Below are 14,460 nucleotides of genomic sequence, written 5' to 3'. Positions count from 1 at the left end.
ATAGAAAATATTTTCCAAGTCCCTCCTCCATTGAGGGCAGTCTTTGCCAACAATCCTGTTAAGGAGGTAGCATCACCCCCAGGTCTGTCTGACTCACCAGACATATCCTTGCTCTACTTTGCTTAGAGAATAGATGCTACCTGCTATCATTGGAAGCTATGGTATGTCCACCTGCCTCAGGGAGATAGTGCACTTACCTGCTTGAGCACAGGGATTATTTTAGAGAGCTGGAAGAGGCCTCAAGGAAACAAAGGCAATCAGGAGTGGAAGTGAGAACCTCAAGCCTGGGAAGTAATACACAAGGAATAGTCCCCAAATATCTCCCTAAAAAATGTGTTTGGTTTGGCTGTGCTGGTATTGACACTGGAACTCAGGGCCCATGCTCTTGCCTGGCTTTTTCACTCAAGGCTGGTATTCTACCACTTGAGCCACAGGTCCACTTCTGGCTAGTTGCTGGTTAACTGGAGATAAGAATCACACGGATTTACCTGTTGGGACTGAATTGAAACTACAAATCCTTAGATCTCAGCCTCCTGAGTAACTAGGATTATAAGTATAAGCCACCAGCACCCAGCTCCCTATATAATTTATTAAGGTGCTAAGAATTATTGTTATTATGGTTTAATGGCTACAATATCTTTTTTCCGTGGGCCTGAGAAACTTGGAAAAAGGGAATAAAAGTAAAGAGCCAGGCTGGGAGCCAATGGCTCATGCCTGTAATCCTAGCTATTCAGGAGGCTGAGACCTGAGGATCTCAATTCAAAGCCAGCTCAGGCAGAAAAGTCCCCATAAGACTCTTATCTTGGGGCTGGGAAGGTAGCTCAGTGGTAGAGCACTTGCCTTGCATGCATGAGGCCCTGGGTTCGATTCCTCAGCACCACATAAGCAAAAAGAAAAAAGCCAGAAGTAGTGCTGTGGCTCAAGTGGTAGAGCGCTAGCCTTGAGCTGAAGAGCTGAGGGACAGCGCTCAGCCCAGAGTTCAGGCCCCATGACCGGACCCAAAAAAAAAACTCATCTTCAATTAACCACTCAAGTACTGCAAGTGGCACTCAAAGTGGTAGAGCACTAGCCTTGAGAAAAGAGCTCAGGAACTATGCCTACGTCCTGAGTTCAAGCCCCATGACTGCCCCACCACCACATACACACAAAAAGAGCCCAGAAACACAAAAATACTGATGTTTATCAGATTAGTCATTGAGTGACATGACAAGAAGGCTCTAGGATCCGTTAGAAGGTTTAGGAAGATAATAGGCAAGGTCTACTACTTGTAATGTGTTTCTGAGACCAAGAAAAGAGTGTCAATGGGTACATGATTTGAGTTGAGGGCATTGGTGAGTGACAAGACACTTAAAATTTAGTCTGTTTTCAGTTTTGGCTTTTATCAAATACCACCTTGGGATCTCTTGATCACAAAACTCAAGGATCACAAGAGTGAGGGATATGCTGGGTGCCTGTTAGCAGGAGGTCGAGATCTGAGGATCATGGATAGAAGCCAGCTCAGGCATGAATGTCTGTGAGACTCTTAGCTCCAATCAACCATCAAAATAAGCCAGAAATGGAACTGTGGCTCAAGTGGTAAAGTGTTAACTTTGAGCAAAAGAAGCTCAGGGACAGCACCCAGGGCAAATTTAAGCCTCAGGACCCACAAGAAGAAAAAAAAAAAGAATGAGGGACATAACAGGGCAGCTTCAAGATTTAAGGTAAGTCTGCACTATGGGTATACTACAGCTATACCTCCAGCTTCCAGAACCCACAGTTAAACTAGGCATGTCCAACGCAAAAGTGCTAAGGCTTGGAAAGGCTTTCCCAAAGAGAAGCAAATGGGCTCCTCACCAGCTCTTGATTCACATCTGGCAGTTTAGCAAGACCCAGCCATCATCTCTGACTTCTGGGCAGGGCTCTTTCGCTCAAGTCTTTCCTTTTATCTAAACCTATTTTGCATGCACAGGCCTGGAATTTCCCCCAAAGGCCACCAGAGGGCAGTGTATAGCAGGGATTTATCTAACTGGCAACATGGCTGATACCTGCTCAGGGAAGGCTCCAACCACCCTATCCTTCAAAATCTACACACTCCCATTCCAAAGCAATCTAACCGCCCCCTCTGAACTTCCATTTGCAACTCAGAGGTCACCTGCCTGGATTCCATGTGTCTACTGTGTACACCCAGACCAGAGATGCAGAGGAAGCAATGATAGAAGAGAAGGAAGAAAGGGTTATGGAGGGAACCAGTATATATAACCACCAGGGCTAGTGTTCGGGAAGGAAACTCAGCTTTTAATACTTATATGGCCTTGCCTGGAGAATGTGTGTCCCTCACATACACTCAAGCCAAACTTGTTCTCTGAAGCCCTCCATTGAGGAAAAGTTTCAGCCTCTCCTCTAGGTTCAGAGGATCAGGATTGCTAAGTATAGGGGACCAAGATAGGTTTTTTAATTGTTTATTTACTTACGTATTGATGGTTATGGGGCTTGAACTCAGGGCCTGGGTGCTGTCCCTGAGCTTTCTTTGCTCAAGGCTAGCACTCTACCACTTTAAGCCATAATACCACATGGACTTTCCTGCCTGGGCTGGCTTTGAACCATGATCCTCAGATCTCAGCCTCCTGAGTACCTAAGATTACAGGCGTGAGCCACCAGCATCTCGATTCCCCCCTCCCCTTTCCCCCATCGGTTGTGGGGTTAGAACTCTGGACCTGAGCACTGTCCCTCAGTTCTTCAGCTCAAGGCTCTACTACTTGAGCCACAGTGCCACTTCTGGTTCTCTGGTGGTTTATTGAGATTAGAGTGTCACAGACTTTCCTGCTGGGCTGGGTTTGAGCCATGATCCTTAGAGCTCAGCCTCTTGAGTGGCTAGGATTACAGATGAGTCACTAGCGCCTGGGTACTGTCCCCAAGGCTAGCAGTCTACCACTTGAATCACAGCTCCACTTCCAGGGGTGTGTGTGTGTGTGATTGTAGATAAGAGTCTCACAGACTTTCTTTCTTGCCTAGGCTACCTTCGAATCTTGATCCTCAGATCTCAGCCTCCTGAGTAGCTAGAGCTAGAATTACAGGCATGAGCCACTAGAGCTGGGCTTGAGATGCTTTGAGTATCATTACTTTAATGGGCCTGTGTCTTAGCTGGAGTCCCCTATAAAGGAAGGGATGTGCACAGGCTTTCCAGCTGCCTGGATACCCTGGCTCTACTAGAAGTCTGTCTGCAACAGAATGCTGGTCTTTCTGCTTTATCCAAATCTGATTGAAAGATGGGACCAGCATCCTAAGACACACATGACTTCTCATCTATAATGCTGGTAGGTTGGGACACCCCTGTAAGGAGAGGAAAAGGATCCCAAAGACCCTACTGAAGAATGAGGAAGAGCGGGAAGTAGCAGGTGCTGACTGTAAGGTTGGTTATCTTTCTTCTCCTTCTCTGGAGGTGAGTCACCCTCAGAATGGAGGTGTGTTACAATAGTTCCTGGGAGCCTTCCCTTTATTAGCTCACCATCAGGAACTGTGACATGGTCAGATTGGCCAGCTATGTCAGACAGTGTTAATTCTCTAGCCCAGCCCCCTCATGTTGGCCAGTTGGGCGAGCAGATCATTATATTACAATTTATAAATAGAAAATAAAATAAAATTATGGGTAAGGGCTGAGGCACCTAGGAAGAAGAGACTAAAGTGTCCTCGTTAAAGAGTATCCCTCATCAACCCCACCTACCAAGAATCACCTCTCGGGTTGAAAGTTGCCCCTCCTAAACCAGTTCCCATATAAACTCCCTTTGCTCCCTGTTCCCTCCCACCCTCCCAATCAGCATCACCTGCTGCCCTGCTGTCCACATCCCCAGATCTCAGCCAGCACCACCCGGTTTCCTTTGAGGGCCTGGAGGTTTTTACGTCTGGACACTCAACCCAGCAGCTCCTCTGCCAAGCGATAGAGGAGGCGAGAGTACCAATGCATGCCAGTCGGCTGCACTGCCCCACCCGGGAGCAGCGCCCCCAGCGCATGCAGCAGGCGCAAAGGAGCAAACGCTCGGTGAGCCCACTGGTGACTCTCCAGAACGGCGTAACAGGAGGCCAGGACGTCGTTGACCAGCAGTGTCCCGTGGGCCGTGAGCGGCGCGAACACGCCCACGGCTTCCTCCCGCGCCACGCGGGCTATGCGTGCCGGCTGCAGCGCGTCCCCGCCGGGCGCCAACACTGAGTCTCCAGCGCGTAATCGGCGCGCAAACACCGGGGCAAAGTCGCCTGGAGCCGGCGCCGGCCCCCGAGCTGCAAAGACCAGGTGCCAGGGTGTGAGCAACAGTTTGCGAGGTGGTCGCTCAGTCTCTACAGCCACGAAGGAGGCCCGGCGTTGTAAATCCCGGTCCAGGAAGAGCAGCACGGGCGTGGGCACCACCCGGCCCGCCGCATCGGCTGCCAGAACCCAGTCTCCGCGGTGCAGTTCCCGAAGCCCTTTCCGCTCGCCGCTCTGCAGGCGCACGGTGGCATTTCCCGGAAAGCAGCCACCCGCGCGGACCGCCAGCGAGTTATCTACAAGGAACAACCACAGAGAGGTTGAATTAAGACCAGCGCCTCCAGAAAGTTGGTACCGATCCTGAAGCATGTGGCTTAAGCCCAAAGGACACGTTGCCAGTCCTGGACAGTGCAATTTCCCACGGATCTGGCCCTACTCTCGGCACAAGTGGAAGAGTGATTTAAAATAACACCAACTCCTGCCAGGCGCCGGTGGCTCATGCCTAAAATCCTAGTTACTCGGGAGGCTTGAGATTGCGGATCACAGTTCAAAGCCAGCCCAGGCAGGAAAGTCTGTGAGAGTCATCTCCAATTAACCAGTTTGTTTTTTTTTTTTTTAAGCCAAAAATGAAGTTGTGACTCAAGTGGTAGAGCGCTAACCTTGAGTAAAAAAAGCAGCCCCAGACCCTAAGTTCAAGCCCCCTACAACCGGCATAAAACAAAACAAACACAAACAACCCACTAATGCCCGCTTGATCTCCCGCAGGATAGCAATAAGACCATTATAGACTCAGTTTCCAGAGCCCCGTCCCGCTACAGTACCAGCTTTGACCGACACGTGGACGTGGTTGCGGGACTCGTAGTAGACCCAGTCGAAGCCGGCTTCCACTGCCAGGCGCGCCAGCAAGCCATACTTGTTTCGATCGCGGTCAGATGTGGTGATGTCTAAGGCTCGGCCTTCGTAGTGAAGAGAATCCTGAGCATGATGGCCGTCCTCATCCCAACCCTCCGTCACCCGTAGGCGCACTCCGGGCCACATGTTCATCACCGCGATGGCCAGTGCGTTCACGCGCTCCTTGCAACGCTGGCAGGGAATAAAGAAGGCAATATTCTTACTACTATCAGCACCTCCAGGGACCTAAGGGGTGGGGGGGGGGAAGGGAGGGGTCGATTTCCCCCACCAGCTTTTGAGTATCCTGGGGAATTGCAGGTCTGAATAGGTGTCTCCATTCTAATTACCTTGCCCCAAGGCATCAATGGAGAGCACCGGGGTCACCTCTGAGGTTGGGAAGGAAACGCTCCTATCTAAGGATCTTTTCCCATTTTCAATGCCCATCCCTACTTATTCTGGGACCTCAGTCCAACTTGAGAGAGGGCCAGAGTTGAGAGGGCGGGTGGAAGTTTGGTTAGGGAGGGCCTGGTTCCCCTAGAGGAGCCCCTGTTTGCGCCTGGCCCCCGCCCCAGGCCCCGGCTGCCCTCCCTCTGCCTGATTCATCTTTTGTTTCATTGCCTTCACTGGCACTGGGCATCGCTTCCTTCCTTCCTTCCTTCCTTCCTCCTCCTCCTCCTTTCAGCCCCTAGCATTAACCCCTTCGTGGGCTGGGTGCCCCCCACAGAGGTGCCCAACAGAAGTTGTGCCGGGATCAAAACTGCTGGAAAAAGGACTGGGTGGCGGGGGCTGCGCTAAGTACAATGGCCATTCTCGGGGATGACTTAACTGAGCGAGAATCCCGGGCCGAGGCCGGGAACACGCCGGGAGAAGCGGACTCAGCAGCTCTAGCCACAAAGGCGCTTTTCAACCGCCCCGGCTCAGGGAGAGGAAAGGGCAGAAAGCCGCGCCCCCCATCCGTGCTCGGGCCCCGCCAGGCCCCCTCCCCCAGCATCGCCAGTCCTCCCAGTTCCAGCTAAGGTTCTCCCAGTCCCGAGAGACTCCATCTCTCCATCTCTCTTCCAGAAGCAGCCCAGAGAGGAAGTGGGAACCATACTTGAGAATAACAGGTGGGGGCTACCCTTGGACGTTTTTTGGGGGAGCCCCCTGCAGGGTGGGAGTGGAGAGGGGAGGGAAAGAAGCAGAGGCTGGAGGCCTGCACCGGGGGAGTGAGGCCACAGTTATCTGTAGTCTGGGAGCTGAAGACCTTGGCACCCAACAGCAGAGACACCACGGGAGAAGCAGAGAGAGGACAATTTCCTTTTCTTCTTCCCTCTCTGACCTCTCACCTTGGACTTGGTGTTTTCTTAACTGCCAGGGGGACACTTTCCCCATGCCCCTCTTTGCTAGTTGTTACCACCTTCGGGGGGGGGGGAAGGGGTGGCAGGGAGGCTGATAACAGGAAAAGTGGTATCTTTTTCCAGCTTGTCGTTTTGTCCCCTAGGGAGGCCCTGACCTGCGGGGGCAGCAGCCCAGAGCCGAGCCAATTCAATGGAGGCCTTTTGCAACCAGGGTGTGGGAGATAAGCAGGACTGAGGGGGTTCCCAAGCTTGACAGAGACTCTCCTTAGGCTGTTCTACTCCCTCTGCTGCAGGTGGCAGCCAGAGGGAAGGGCCACAATGTTCTATGGCCAAGGAGAAAAAAAAAAGAATGTCCCTTCCCAATCTCTGGGTAGGAGGAAAGCTTCATCCCAAGAACAAGAATGAATTCTTTCTCCCCTGGACAGGTTTTCCTAACAAAGTAACCTGGAATTATGGCAATTAATCAAAGGAAATCCGTACCCCTCCCTCCCCCTCCACCTTCCCACTCTAGACACAATTAGGTGGTGTAATGGAAAGAATATAGGACTTAGAATCAGGAGTCCTTAATTTTAATCCCAGCAATGCCACTAATGAGTTGTGCGACTTTGATTTAATTGCTTTTCCTCCTGGGATCCAGCTCTCAGATGTAAACTGAGAGGTGGGGCGGGATGGAGAAAAGTGACTCCCAAGTTTCTTTTCATTTCGGACACTCCTGATCACTGGTCAGAGGTAATCCTTCTCTTCCAAGGCCCAGCCCCATCTCACCCCAGGTGGCTTCTGCCTGCAGTAAATATTCATCCATGGTAGTTCAATTTCTTTAATTTGAAGAAAAGTCCCTGAGCTAAGCTGAGCTTGGAAAACCTGGGAGGAGTCCTTCGATTCTCAGGTGAGACCAAATGTTCTCACTGAGGATTTGCTTTCCACCCCGAAGACTTGTTTAGACCCTACAGTAGCTCTATTCTGGTTCCAGAACACCTCTCCCATCCCAAAGAGAATTCCTGTCCAGCCCCTTCTTAAGTAGATGGACTAATAACCTGATCTTTGCCCATCCCTTTCCAAACCTTTTTTTTTTTTTTTTTGCTCCCCTCCCCTCTATGAAACTTTTCCACATCAGGTCAGGAGCCAAGCTAAGGGTAGATCCTTCGATCTGCTACCCAGCCAGCTCCTGGCCCCCAGCTCACCCCAGCCCTTCCTGCCTGGCTCAGTGGCTGACCCCCGGTCCACGCCTCAGCCATTTCCCGTCTCGCCTGCCGCCATCCTCCTTTCCCCCACCCTCGCTCCCTGCCTCTGCCAGCTTCACTCTCACTAACCCCTCTCCCTCTCCCCATCACAGCCTCTCCTTGCTGAGATATCTCCCAAACACTGTCCAGCCAGCAGGTTACTTTTTTGGAGGGTGTGTGTGTGTGTGTGTGTGTGTGGCAGGGAGGTCTCCAAGACTAAGGTCTCTTCACATGAAACTCAGGCTCACCCTCCCAGGTTGCCACATGAAAACTTCAGAGATTAGTGACACCCTAACAGCAGGTGGGAAAATCTCCTTACCTCTGTCATGAGGCGGTCAGCACCGCTGTTCTCCTCATCTTTGAAGATGATGTCAGGGTTGTAGTTGGGTACGAGGTCCCGGAAACGCTCCGAGCTTCTTGTTACCCTCCCCTCCGCTGGCCCACTGGCGCCCAGGGTTCGCTCGGGCATGCTGGGCACAAATTGCTTGTAGAGCAGCGGTACAAGCTGCTTGCGCACATAGCGGCGCCGGCCAACTGGTCCCCGGCCTGGCCCACAGCTCTGGGCAGGCAATGCCAAAAGTGCCAAACAGCACAGGGGCAACAGAGTGGCCAGCAGCGCCATGGGTGCAGCGGGCTTGGGTACAAGGGAGCGTTTTGTCCTCACTGGCTCTCCTGTCAGTTGGGCATCTCTAAGGTCCCCAGAGAGTGCAGCAGGCAGAGCTGCCCCAGAGTGCCCTAGAACTCTTGTGGCTCTGCGCACCTGGCTACCGCTAGTTCTGCCCACATGCCCCAGGGGGCCTGGACCCTGCTACTCATGGATCACCATAGCTGGACAAGGGGGAGGGGGGGTCGTGGGTGAGTTCCAGCCCAGCCCCGTCTCAATGCTGCCTGGCTCCCGTGCTGCCAGAAAGCCCCGACTCCGCCTTAAAGTGGCCCCAGGCCCCGCCCCCCGCCCTTCTCCCAGGACCGTCCCGCCCCCTCCCACCCCGGGCGGGGGATGCAGCCGGTCACCACTGGTGCATTTTGTGACTGAAGTGTGTCCCATCCTGGAAACCATGCAGGCACCTGCCTAGGAAATCCTTGTAGCTTTACAGTCCTTGGCTGCCTGGATAAGCATCTTTCTACCTCCAAGCCTAAATTTGGAAGCAAACCATCCTCCTCTGAGGCTTGAATTGGGTCTTTGCTCTCCCAAAGCCTATCCTGGCAGGCCGTGTCCTCTGCTGTCATCAGGAAGTATGAGTTCTAACTTCTGCTCAAGGCCAACCAAATCCTTTGGGCATACCACCAGAGCCTCCCTTCTCTGTGATCCTCCCCAACCTCCGGAGCTTCTATCTCACTTCTCACTCAGCAGTAACTAGGTCTGGGAGGTGTGCATCCCAGAGGGCCATTTTCCCTAGTAACTTTTTAGTCCCCCTTGGGGAACACCCCCCAGAATTAGACAGGTCTTGGTACTTATAGTCATGAATTTCTATAACTTTACCCACAGCGCCACTTCCGGCTTTTTTCTTTTGCTTATGTGGTGCTGAGGAATCAAACCCAGGGCCTCATGCATGCAAGGCAAGCGTTCTACCACTGAGCCACCTTCCCAGCCCCATGAATTTCTAACTTTTGTGCTTTCTCAACCCTTGCCAGATATCTTTGGAACTTCCAAAAGGGCACCCATATCTCATGCTTATAATTCTAGCTACTCAGGAAGCTGAGACCTGAGGACCAAAGTTAAAAGCCAGCCCAGGCAAGAAAGTCTGTGAGACACTTACCTTCAATTAGCCAGCAACATCCCTTCATCCACTCCCCCATACTCCCCCCTCGCAAACAAACAAAACAAAACATAAATGAAGCTGTAGTTCAGTGTCAGAGTGCTAGCCTTGAGGGGAAAAAAAATCTAAAGGGGGCTGGGAATGTGGCTTAGTGGTAGAGTGCTTGCCTAGCATGCATGAAGCCCTGGGTTCCCTTCCTCAGTAACACATAAACAAAAGAAGTCAAATAGTGCTGTGGCTCAAGTGGTAGAGTGTTAGTCTTGAGCAAAAGCAGCCCAGGCTTCTGAGTTTAAGCCCCAGGACCAGCAAGATAAGAAAGTACAAAAAATCTAAAGGTTGCTGGGTACTGGTGGATTAATTCAAACCTAGCCCAAGCAGGCAAGCTCATAAGACTCTTACCTCCAATTAAACACAAGAAAACCAGAAGTGTAGCTGTGGCTCAAAGTGGTAGAGCACTATCCTTGAATTAAAATAGCTCAGGGACAGTGCCTAAGCCCTGAGTTCAAGTGCTAGGACTGGCATAAGCAGTGAGCCCTTCAAGTCCTAGTTTGTAAGGAAATAATGGTTATTTCCTTTCACTTTCCATGATCATTTATTTTTGTCGGTTGTGTGGTTTGAACTCTGGGTCTGGGCACTGTCCCTGCGCTCTTCAGCTAAGGTTAGTATGGTACCACTTGAGCCACAGCGCCACTTCTGGTTTTCTGGTTTATTGGAGATAAGAGTCTCATGGGACGTTCCTGCCTGGGCTGGCTTTGAACCAAGATCCTCAGATCTCAGCCTCCGGAGTAGCTAGGATTACAAGAGTGAGCCACTGGCTCACTTTCCATCTATTCTCTTCTCTGGACTCGGATCTCATCTCAGAAGACAGTTCATTCATTTGCTTTTGTATTTTTTGTGGGGGGAAGTCCTAGGGCTGGAACTCAGGGCCTGGGCACTGTCCCTGAACTTCATTTGATCAAGGCTGGCACTCTACCACTTGAGCCACAGCACCACTTCTAGCTTTTTGTTTATGTGGCACTAAGGAACTGAACCCAGGGCTTCATGCATGCGAGGCAAGCACTCTCCACTAGGCCACATTCGCAGCCTCGCCTCCTTTTTTGCTGGTCGTAGGGTTTGAACTCAGGACCCTGAGCTTTTTTGCCCAAGGCTACCCCTCTACCACTTTGAGTCACAGCTCCACTTCTGGTTTTCTAGTGGCTAATTGGAGGACTCATGTGCTTCCCTGCCAGGGCTGGCTTTGAACCAGGATTCTCAGATCTCAGACTCCTGAGTTGGTAGGATTGCAGGTGTGAGCCACCAGCACCTGGCTTATACATTCACTCATCACTCACTGATTATATCACTTATAAATCACTTCCTCTAAGAAGCCTTCCCTGGTGTCCCAACAATGTCCATCTGTGTTCCCTTGTGAAGTAGCAATTAACTATAATGGCAGTACAGCATTAAAATTATCTGGCACTCTTCTAGACAAAGCATTTCTTCAGCACAGCTTGTTTATCATATATCTCCAAGGCTAACTGTCTAGTCTACACTAGGGTGCTCAGCAACTATTTGTGGAATCTATGCTTTTTTGTATTCCATATTTACCCTCCTCTCACCCAGCTCCATGACCAGCATTCACAGTAACTTTGTATACATTTAGGAAAAACAAAGAAACAAAGCACCATTCCTGGCTAGAAGTTGATCATGGGGGTGGGAATATAGTTCAGTGGTAGAGCAATGCGTATATGTGAAGCTCTGGGTTTGATCCCTAGCACTGGTGGGGAGGGAGTACCTTCAAGGAAGTGAGAGCCTCTACAAAGATCAACTTAGGTGCTTTTCTGAGATAGGGATAAAACAATCTTTGGCTGGGTGTTAGTGGCTCATGCCTGTAATCTAGCTACTCAGGAGGTTAAGCTCTGAGGATGATGGTTCAAAGCTAGCCTGGGCAGAAGAGGCTTTCTTTTTTTTGGTTGGTTGTGGGGCTTGAATTTGGAGCGTGGGCAGTGTCCCTGAGCTCTTTTGCTCAAGGCTAGCATTCTACCACTTGAGTTATAGGGCCACTTCTGGTTTTCTAGTGGTTAATTGGAGATAAGGGTCTCACGGGCTTTCCTGCCTAGGCTGGCTTTGAACCATGATCCTCAGATCTCAGTCTCCTGAGAAGCTAGAATTATAGGCATGAGCACCTGGCCCCCAGAGGCTTTTATCTCTAATTAATCACCAAAAATCCAGAAGTAGAGCTGTGGCTCTAGTGGTTTGAGCAAAGAAGTTACAGGACAAAGCCCAGACCCTGAGTTCAAGCCCTACTACTAGCATGGAAAAAAAAATCTTTGATAGTCAGCCGTTTCATTTACTCTACAGCTAAGTGTCAAGTAAGGGAAGACAGGGCTAAAGAGGTGGGGTGTATCTTATTACAATGCCCTTCAATCCCCAATTCCCAAGGTACAGAGATAAGACAATGGATAAAGTAAGGGGACCAACCAACTTTAAGGAAGGCTAAGGTCCCACTGCACAACTGTATGGCCTAACACCAGATCTATGTAGCCCAAAAAAAAGGACACTAACAGGATGGTAGCAGACTTTTCTGTTTATCCCACTTGGTTGGAGCAAGGACATTCAAATAGACACAGAGACAGGCTCTTAAAAAAAAAAAAAAAAAAGCAAACCCTGGTATCAACTTTATTGCTGATGGGTGCAGCCTCTTCTTCCCTATGCCCTCCGTCTCCAGTGGTCCAAAGTCCTCCAGGTTAGCACAGTGCTTTAGGATCTGCTTGGCCAGAGGCAAAGGAGACCACAACCAGTCTCCCGCACTAGCCCCTGGCCAGTCCCTCCCACTCCCACCCCACCCTATTGCACATCAAATCATGTAAACATGGCTATGGGCTTGGCCCAAAACAGCAGTGAGGCAGATTGATGTGTAAACGGTTTTGAGACCAGAAGCCAGATCCAGTCACCTAGCTCTACCTCATCTGAGGCCACAGCTAAGTCTGAAAACACCCAGGCCTGGTCCCAAACTCTGGCTCAGATTATGCAACAGTGCAGAGATGGCTCAGTTCCCCTCTGCCACCCAACCTTTCAGATTCTAGGTCCTGAGGTCCAACCATCTTGCACTCCCTTCCAGGACTAGGCAGCAGATGGCAGTGTCCAGTTCTCTCCCTCCCACCCCCAGCTGCAGGTCACTGATGGGTCTTCCTAGATGCCCGGGGGAAACCGGAGACAGGCAGTGGCAGTTTGTCCAGTCCTGGAGAAAAGTGGGAGATGGACAGTTAGAAGTCTTTTATCCTAAGGCAACCAAGGCAAAGATACACACAAAGCAGGAGCACACCCTCATTCCTGATGACCTAGAGGGACCTTTCTTAGAACCAACACCCCAGCAGCCCATATCTCCCACTCTTTCTCACCAAAGGCCCGGATCAGCTCAGCCCTCACAGCTGCAGTGAAGGTCTTCACCAGGCAGAGTGTGGTGAGGCCAGCAAAGGCAGCATTGTAGAGGAACACGATGTAAAAGTTGCCTAGCCAGTTAAAGCGTCCAAAGTCACCCAGCAAGTCAAAGCGAGTCAGCCCTAGAGTACAAATTCCAGGATGAGACAAGTTTGGGGTGGGAGGGCTCCCCAACTTCTCTCCTGATAGAAGCCCAACTTTCTGCTGCCTCCTGGTGGCGACATCACAGCTGACAGCTTCTCTGCATTATTGGGGTCACCTCCCCAGCTGTCCCACCACAGGGCCAGTGCTGAACTCCTAACTCCAGGTGTCTCTAGGAGTTCCCAGGCTTGCAACTTGTTTTTGGACCAGAGATCTACTAGCTGACCACCTTTCTTCAATACAGAGAACAATGTAGTAGCTCAGAGCTCAGATTGTGATAAGGCTGCTTTAATTCATATCCCAGCTCCACCCCTTCCTAACTAGCTGTGTGATCTAGATGAAGTTCTTTAAACTCTCTGTGCCTCAATTTCTTCAACTTAAAAACAGAAAAAAGATGGACTGGGAATGTGGCTTAGTGGTAGAGTGCTTGCCTAGCATGCATGAAGCCCTGGGTTCCATTCCTCAGTACCACATACATAGAAAAGGCCAGAAGTGGTGCTGTGGCTCAAGTGGTAAAGTGCCAGCTAGCACTGAGGAAAAGAAGCTCAGGGACAGTGCCCAGGCCCTGAGTTCGAACCTCCAGGATTGGCAAAAAAAAATTAAAAAATAAAAAACAAAGGCAAAAACCCAAACAAGCCAATTCCCTTTTCTCCTCTTGCCACTTACTTACCCAGGGTTCGAGAGAAGACAGGAAGTGCTGAGCTTAGGACCAGGAGACAGACGCAGTTGCCAATTATCTGCATGGGAGTAGAAAAAGAAACAGGAGTAGCAGAGTACTAGTACCTAGTACCCTGCCCTAGACCCCAGCAGGCTCTCCCACTTCCCTCCCAGCTACCTGTGTCATGGTAGTATCATGCCATCTGGGCCGAAGACTCCAGAAGAGAGGAGAGCTGTAGAAGCCCACAACCGAGGACACCATCAAGTAACTGTCACTAGGTTAGGGAAGAAGTGACCAGCTCCAAAGGATGAAAGAATGCCTCATCTCAAAAGGAATGGTCCTTACTCCCAATCGTCCTTTCAAGGTCAAGTTGAAGGGGGTGAGGGGTCAGTTATGGGGCTTAAACTTGGGGCCTGAGTACTGTCTCTGAACTCTTTTGTGCAAAGCTAGTACTCTAATACTTTGAGCCACAGCACCATTTCAGCGTTTTGTTGGCTAACTGAAGATAAAAGTCTTATAGACTTTTCTGCCCAGGCTGGCTCTGAATTGAACCATGATCCTCAGATCTCAGCTGCGCACTCGAGTAGATGGAATTACAGGCATGAGTCACTAGCACAAAGCTTTTCCCTCTTTCTGAATCCCTGATTGGTGAAAAACTTGCTCCCTTCTCCATCACTGGTCTCTAGAGACCCAGAGAGACAGTCCCAGAAGAGTGCTGTCAAGAGTCCCAGGTGAGGGGCTGGGAAGGTGGCTCAGTGGTAGAGTGCTTGCCTTGCATGCCAGAGGCCCTGGGTTCGATTCCTCAGCACCACATAAGCAA

At 50.7% G+C, this 14,460-nt stretch overlaps 2 protein-coding genes across 2 annotated transcripts in view; both read right to left on the bottom strand.

Moving 5' to 3' along the window:
• Nucleotides 1-3,886: 3,886 nt before the first annotated feature.
• On the bottom strand, nt 3,887-8,552 carry Dhh (desert hedgehog). The gene is made up of 3 exons (XM_013018770.1): nt 7,984-8,552; nt 5,038-5,299; nt 3,887-4,512 (listed from the first exon to the last, which is right to left on the bottom strand). Exons 1-3 carry the CDS (start codon nt 8,284-8,286, stop codon nt 3,887-3,889), a joined length of 1,191 nt encoding a protein of 396 aa, XP_012874224.1. The 5' UTR covers nt 8,287-8,552.
• A 3,513-nt stretch (nt 8,553-12,065) lies between these two features.
• Lmbr1l (limb development membrane protein 1-like) overlaps nt 12,066-14,460 on the bottom strand; it is a 17,202-nt gene continuing 14,807 nt past the window's right edge. Inside the window, exons 12-15 of the mRNA XM_013018734.1 lie at nt 13,818-13,908; nt 13,653-13,719; nt 12,802-12,963; nt 12,066-12,641 (exon numbers count right to left, since the gene is read on the bottom strand). Coding sequence (XP_012874188.1) covers nt 12,577-12,641; nt 12,802-12,963; nt 13,653-13,719; nt 13,818-13,908 — 385 coding nt within the window. The 3' untranslated portion in view covers nt 12,066-12,576. The remainder of the gene's footprint in view (nt 12,642-12,801; nt 12,964-13,652; nt 13,720-13,817; nt 13,909-14,460) is intronic.

The sequence above is a fragment of the Dipodomys ordii genome, unplaced genomic scaffold (assembly GCF_000151885.1).
Source record: "Dipodomys ordii isolate 6190 unplaced genomic scaffold, Dord_2.0 Scaffold42, whole genome shotgun sequence".
NCBI lineage: Eukaryota > Metazoa > Chordata > Mammalia > Rodentia > Heteromyidae > Dipodomys > Dipodomys ordii.
This window is presented reverse-complemented; position numbering and strand designations above follow the sequence as displayed.

What these genes read in the sequence shown, in the direction of transcription:
- Dhh (XM_013018770.1), bottom strand. Translation starts at nt 8,286, where the DNA reads ATGGCGCTGCTGGCCACTCTGTTGCCCCTGTGCTGTTTGGCACTTTTG. An exon ending in CTGACCGCCTCATGACAGAG is followed by an intron (nt 5,300 to 7,983) that starts GTAAGGAGATTT and finishes ATTCCCTGCCAG; the next exon opens with CGTTGCAAGGAGCGCGTGAA. An exon ending in CCACGTGTCGGTCAAAGCTG is followed by an intron (nt 4,513 to 5,037) that starts GTACTGTAGCGG and finishes TGTTCCTTGTAG; the next exon opens with ATAACTCGCTGGCGGTCCGC.